Raw genomic sequence first — 6,000 nt, forward strand, 5'->3', positions numbered from 1 at the left:
TGAACTTCCTCCCATTCTTTCACATTTCCATAGCAACAGAACAACCCTGTCTTAAACCCAGTTTCCAGGCCCAGGGCAGACACATGGCCGTGTACTCTCAGAACCGGTTGGCAGAATCTGGGACAGCCAGCTTGCCTGTCGTTTCATCTGTCCCTTCTTCCTCTTACAGGGTGCTGATGGCCAGCCTGGCCCCAAGGGTGATCAAGGAGAAGCTGGACAGAAAGGAAATGCTGGTGCCCCCGGCCCCCAAGGCCCCTCTGGAGCCCCTGGACCACAGGTGAGCATCACTGACTTCATGAGGCAGAGGCAGCCAGGAGAGCAGGAGGGCCCTGGTAGATCACACAGGCGGAGCCTAACTGGGAACCTGGTGGGCGTGTCAGCCGTGTAGGGAGGAGCTTCTGCTAGGTTCTGGTGAGTGAGGCACACAGATGGGGTGTTAGGTCACTTGCACTGAGGATAGGCTGTGCCCCCTGACTGCAGATGGCCAAAGCAAAGTGCTTGGTCTCCTGGAGGAGCAGAGAGAGCAGGTTTCCCAGGAGGTGAGACCTTGGGGTTGTCTTTGTAGAAGACTTGCAGTCTCCAGTGGTGAGGCCCTTAGAACTGCCCATGATAGCTTTTGCACAGGGTCCTAGTGTTGGGACGCTCTGCTCTGACAGCCTGGCCCTCAGGTGTCCTATATTAAAGTTCAGACAGATGCTTGCTGCCCTCCCCAGGTCCACCAGTCTTCATCACTGGCTTCTTTCCTTCCCAGGGTCCTACTGGAGTGACTGGTCCTAAGGGAGCCCGTGGTGCCCAAGGCCCCCCGGTGAGTGAATCTGCCCCCCACAAATGACTTGTTCAGTGGCGAGGTTCAAGATTCTCCACTCCCACCCACCGCAGCCTTAAACATGCACAGGCTAAGCCCATCCTGCAGGAGAGAGGACACCTCTGCTGTGTGCATAGTCACCCCAGAATCTCCCTCCCAGCCCTCAGCTCTGCCACTTAGCTCCCTGAAGGCTGGACGCACCCCCTACCCCGCCCCATGCCTGATTATATGGCCAGGTGCAGTGGGGACCCCCTTTCCCTCTAGCTACTCACTTCCTGTTTTGCAGCCCCTGGCCCTTTCTTGATTCCCCATCTCTGAGGCATACTCTCTGTCCTGCCAACTTGACTCTCCTCCCTTGCTAAGAACCTGAAGTATTCAGGGCCTTTCTTTCCCCCCTCCCCGCTCCCGGTGCCCATAGGGAGCCACTGGATTCCCTGGAGCTGCTGGCCGCGTTGGACCCCCAGGCTCGAATGTAAGTGTCATTCCTGGTTAGATCTACTTTACTTCTGGCATGGGAGACCCAGATAGGGTCAGAACCTTCTAGAGCAGTCCACCAAACATAGGGGTCAATAAGAGCTCCCTATGGCCCTGACTTTTCTTCATACCTACCATGCTGACTGGTCACTGTCAGCTGGGAGCGAGCGGGAAGCACCCAGCCTTCCTGTATGGCTTGCTTTTACCCTCAGACTTGGTATGCTCGAAGAGTTGGCATGATGCCCTTCCAAGGTTGTTCAATGCACCTACATCCACACACTATTAAAAAAAAAAAAGCCCATGAGCCCCAGACCTGATAATTGGGGGGGGGGGGCGGCTTCAGTGAGAGAGGAGATGAGGAAAAATTCCACACACCAATTCTGTGTGGAAGAAGAGGTACTGGGTGAACAGAAAGCTCAGACCACAGGGGCAAGGTTGGAGCTGATTCTGGAGGAATCTGTATGATAGAGGAGGAAGCTGAGCCACCAAGAGAAATTCCACATGGTGGGGAAAGGCAAAGCATGGGTGATGGAGCCACAGCATGGGTGATGGAGCCATAGCATGGGTGATGGGGCCACAGCTGGCTCCCCAGGGGAGAGGGAGAGGAGAACAGAGCTAGCAGTTTGCAGTGCTTTGCTCCCCCAAGGCTACAGTGGCTTCAGTAACTTGGGTGAGGCCGGTGACAAGTTATCAAATACTCTCCGTGTTTGTTTCTCCTAGGGTAACCCTGGACCTGCTGGCCCCCCTGGTCCTGCTGGAAAAGATGGTCCCAAAGGTGCTCGAGGAGACACTGGCCCCCCTGGCCGAGCTGGTGACCCTGGACTTCAAGGTCCTGCTGGAGCTCCCGGCGATAAAGGCGAGCCTGGAAATGATGGTCCTTCTGTAAGTGTCCCACCAGGCCCGTGGGCCCCTCTGAACACCGGGAGGAAGGCGCGGGGCTGTAGGAGACGTGGGAGGGGAGCTGTATAGCATGGACAAGACAGGTGGGAGGAGTCACAGCCAGGCCAAACCTCCGTGCCAGCTCTTTTCTTCTCCTCCTAGGGCTCTGATGGTCCCCCAGGTCCCCAGGGGCTGGCTGGTCAAAGGGGCATTGTTGGTCTGCCTGGACAGCGTGGTGAAAGAGGATTCCCTGGCCTTCCTGGCCCATCGGTGAGTGGAAGACGCTTCATCCTTCATCCCTGCTAGGCCAGGCCTGGCTCAGGCTCAGAGCTTTTAGCCAAGTGCTTTGGCTGCAGCGGTACCCTAAGCCTTCCTTCCCTTGGTACCCTCAGCACCCTTGGAAGCATCCCTTTGGTGTATCCGCTGAAGAAGGGGGTGGAGCCCTGGCAGGGATGCTTAATATCATGGCCCTTGTCTAAATCCCTTCAGGGTGAGCCTGGCAAGCAGGGGGCACCTGGTGCATCTGGAGACAGAGGTCCTCCTGGTCCTGTGGGGCCTCCTGGCCTGACAGGGCCTGCAGGTGAACCTGGACGAGAGGTGAGCACAAGACCTTGGTGTGGAGGGAGGATCTTGAGGGAAGGATGCACAGAGAGACCAGGACTGGGTGGGTGGAAGCTCAGAGGATGTGTTAGCCCTGAAGTCTCAGTTGGGCGGAAGTGAACAGGCCTACACTTCAGACCGGAGTGAGAGAGCAAATAGAGAGTGGTGGCTCTAAGTGAATCCTCTTGTCCCATGTCCAGGGCAGCCCTGGTGCTGATGGACCCCCTGGCAGAGACGGTGCAGCTGGAGTCAAGGTGAGTGACCAGTGTCTGTTCTGGCATGAGGGTGGGGGTGGGGGTGGTGGGGTCACGGGACTGCGTTGTGTAACCAAGGTTCTTTCCTCACTTCTTCTGGGATGTTCTTTGCTGAATCTGATTCCTTCCTTCTACAGGGTGATCGTGGTGAGACAGGCGCACTGGGCGCCCCTGGAGCTCCTGGGCCCCCAGGTTCCCCTGGCCCAGCTGGCCCAACTGGCAAACAAGGGGACCGAGGAGAGTCTGTGAGTACCCTGAGCTCAGAGGCGCCGCGGTGAAGAGGGTGACCAAGTGTCGGGGGGGGGGGTGTTCAATGTTTGCTTTCCCTGTTTTGAGCGTCTGGAGGTAGCCCGTGGATTTGGAGAGTGACTTCCTGCCCTGACTGCTCCCTGATGCTGTTCTTGCTCTCTCTCCTCACAGGGTGCACAAGGTCCTATGGGCCCCTCAGGACCTGCTGGAGCCCGTGGAATCCCAGTAAGTATTGGAGCATCCTGCACTGTCCCCCTCAGAAAAGGGGGACACCGGGTCTCAGATAAGACACATATTGGACTATACTTGACCGAATCGGTGTGTTTCTTGTTCATAGGGTCCTCAAGGCCCCCGAGGTGACAAAGGAGAATCTGGAGAGCCTGGCGAGAGGGGACTGAAGGGACACCGAGGTTTCACTGGTCTGCAGGGTCTGCCTGGCCCTCCGGTGGGTGTCACTGCATTTTCCACGAGAAGGCTGCCCAAGAAAGACCTCCCACTTTTCAGGCCCATGGAGCTTCCCTTGCTACCCCAAAAGCTTGGGACCTTTCTCCAAAGCCCCTGGGTTCTCTTAGCGGGTAGAAGAGGAGGAGCAGGAGGAGGGGCAAAGGGGCGTGTGTTTGCCTCCCATTCTGAAGGAGATGTATTTCTATACCCAGCTGTGTTGACCTCTACTATTTTCTTTTTTTCCACAGGGTCCTTCCGGAGATCAGGGTGCTTCTGGCCCTGCTGGTCCTTCTGGCCCTAGAGTAAGTGAGATGGTTTAGGGGGATGGAGTGAGCTTTTCTGCCGGGTGGGCCAAGGCCTCATCCAGGGGATGGACAGGGGTAAGCACTGCTTCTGCAAGGAGCCTCGGGCTTAGCGGTCCTCACTCAGGAGGTACCCTGAGAAAAGTAGGACTTTCTTGCAGTGACCATAGACATAAGCATCTGAGGTTACGGTGGCTGGAAGACAAACCTGATTAAAAAAATAATGTTGTAAACATGACTTAGGAGGTTCATAGAGACATGGCACTAACCCGTGGGTCCTTGGCCAAGTGGAGATGGATTTAGGGAGTATGGCCGAGCAATGTGGAGACTTGGAGGTAGAGTGGTGTGACTAGTGCCACCATGAAGGCCATCTCTATAGCTGTAGCTGCTCTGCAGCTGCCCCTGGGACGGACACTGTTTTCTCACCATCTCTTCTCTCTCGGCCTTCAGGGTCCACCTGGCCCCGTTGGTCCCTCTGGCAAAGATGGCTCTAATGGAATCCCTGGCCCCATCGGACCTCCAGGTCCCCGTGGACGTTCAGGCGAAACTGGCCCTGCTGTAAGTGTCCTGATCCCTCCCTGCCATCCCAAGTGTTCCTGGTATGTTATAGGTGCTTATGATCCACCATCCTATAGGCCGAGGGCCCTCTAGGGTGGTCACAGAGCTCACGATGGGTTCTGAGAAACAGAAGGGTCAGGGAGGAAGTGGGGAAGATGCTGTGGTTTTCTTGGTCCTGCTGCCCTTGGTCCCCACCACAAGAATAGGAAGGGATGCACTAGGATACTTCGAGCAGATGGACACAGAGGAAGGCCTCATCCCCATGCTTCCTGACTGACATCTCTATTTCCTATCGCAGGGTCCTCCTGGAAATCCTGGTCCCCCTGGCCCTCCAGGTCCTCCCGGTCCCGGCATTGACATGTCAGCCTTTGCTGGCTTAGGCCAGAGAGAGAAGGGCCCTGATCCCCTGCAGTACATGCGGGCAGATGAGGCATCCAGTACCCTGAGACAGCACGACGTTGAGGTGGACGCAACACTCAAGTCACTGAATAACCAGATTGAAAGCATCCGAAGCCCCGATGGCTCCCGCAAGAATCCTGCTCGCACTTGCCAAGACCTGAAACTCTGCCACCCAGAGTGGAAGAGCGGTGAGCCTGAAGGACATGCCCCCAGAGAGATGGGAGTCAGCCCACCCGTGTGGCTACCTTCAGCAGCCAGGCACACAAACCCCACTGTACCTCAGGGCAGGGCAGAATCAGACCTGGAAGGTTTTGGTGAATGACCATGACAGAAGTGACTGCAGGGCGGATCCAGCAGACAAGCTCTCCTCTGCCCTTTTCCCTTGCCTACACCCCTCCTCCTTAGCATTAGTTCTCTCATGCAGTTTTTTTTTGTCCCCTTGTCCTTCTATCGGACTCTGTTTAAGCCACATGTAAATCTCCCTGGACCTAGTTTCCCAATAGGCTCTCTGCCTCTAAACAGCCGGCCTGCCCCTCAGGTTTGAATATGAATCTGACGGACGCTGTCTCTTTCCCCCGCAGGAGACTACTGGATTGACCCCAACCAGGGCTGCACTTTGGACGCTATGAAAGTTTTCTGCAACATGGAGACAGGCGAGACTTGCGTCTACCCCAATCCAGCAAGCGTGCCTCGGAAGAACTGGTGGAGCAGCAAGAGCAAGGAGAAGAAGCACGTCTGGTTTGGAGAGACCATGAACGGTGGCTTCCACGTGAGTGCCTGGTTTGCTTTAGGCCAAGCTGGCCCCTCACATCTGCTTTTAGCCCCGCTTCCCCGCATTCTCTACCCATGTTCCTTTGGGCTTTAGAAGAAGGAAAGAGGAAAAAGTATTTTCTCCACTAGAGCTAGATAAGATGTCCTCCGAGCTCACTCCACACCCGCCCTAGCCCCCGCTGACAGATGCTCCAAGCCCCTAACAGTTGGAAGCAACATTAGCCTCTGATGCTACCAAACGCCAGCCCCTCGGATCTCATACCCT

At 56.2% G+C, this 6,000-nt stretch overlaps 1 protein-coding gene across 2 annotated transcripts in view; it reads left to right on the forward strand.

Annotated features, from left to right (window-relative positions):
* COL2A1 (collagen type II alpha 1 chain) overlaps nucleotides 1–6,000 on the forward strand; it is a 29,734-nt gene that overhangs the window by 22,419 nt on the left and 1,315 nt on the right. For both annotated transcript variants that reach the window (XM_084750307.1, XM_084750306.1), the window contains 14 exons: nucleotides 170–277; nucleotides 752–805; nucleotides 1,224–1,277; nucleotides 2,000–2,161; nucleotides 2,321–2,428; nucleotides 2,648–2,755; nucleotides 2,959–3,012; nucleotides 3,150–3,257; nucleotides 3,433–3,486; nucleotides 3,599–3,706; nucleotides 3,954–4,007; nucleotides 4,458–4,565; nucleotides 4,864–5,152; nucleotides 5,546–5,733. In XM_084750307.1, the coding sequence (XP_084606433.1) occupies nucleotides 170–277; nucleotides 752–805; nucleotides 1,224–1,277; nucleotides 2,000–2,161; nucleotides 2,321–2,428; nucleotides 2,648–2,755; nucleotides 2,959–3,012; nucleotides 3,150–3,257; nucleotides 3,433–3,486; nucleotides 3,599–3,706; nucleotides 3,954–4,007; nucleotides 4,458–4,565; nucleotides 4,864–5,152; nucleotides 5,546–5,733 (1,557 nt within the window). The remainder of the gene's footprint in view (nucleotides 1–169; nucleotides 278–751; nucleotides 806–1,223; nucleotides 1,278–1,999; nucleotides 2,162–2,320; nucleotides 2,429–2,647; nucleotides 2,756–2,958; nucleotides 3,013–3,149; nucleotides 3,258–3,432; nucleotides 3,487–3,598; nucleotides 3,707–3,953; nucleotides 4,008–4,457; nucleotides 4,566–4,863; nucleotides 5,153–5,545; nucleotides 5,734–6,000) is intronic.

The sequence above is a fragment of the Acomys minous genome (assembly GCF_964271855.1).
Source record: "Acomys minous genome assembly, chromosome: 12".
In the NCBI taxonomy this organism is placed as follows: Eukaryota; Metazoa; Chordata; class Mammalia; order Rodentia; family Muridae; genus Acomys; species Acomys minous.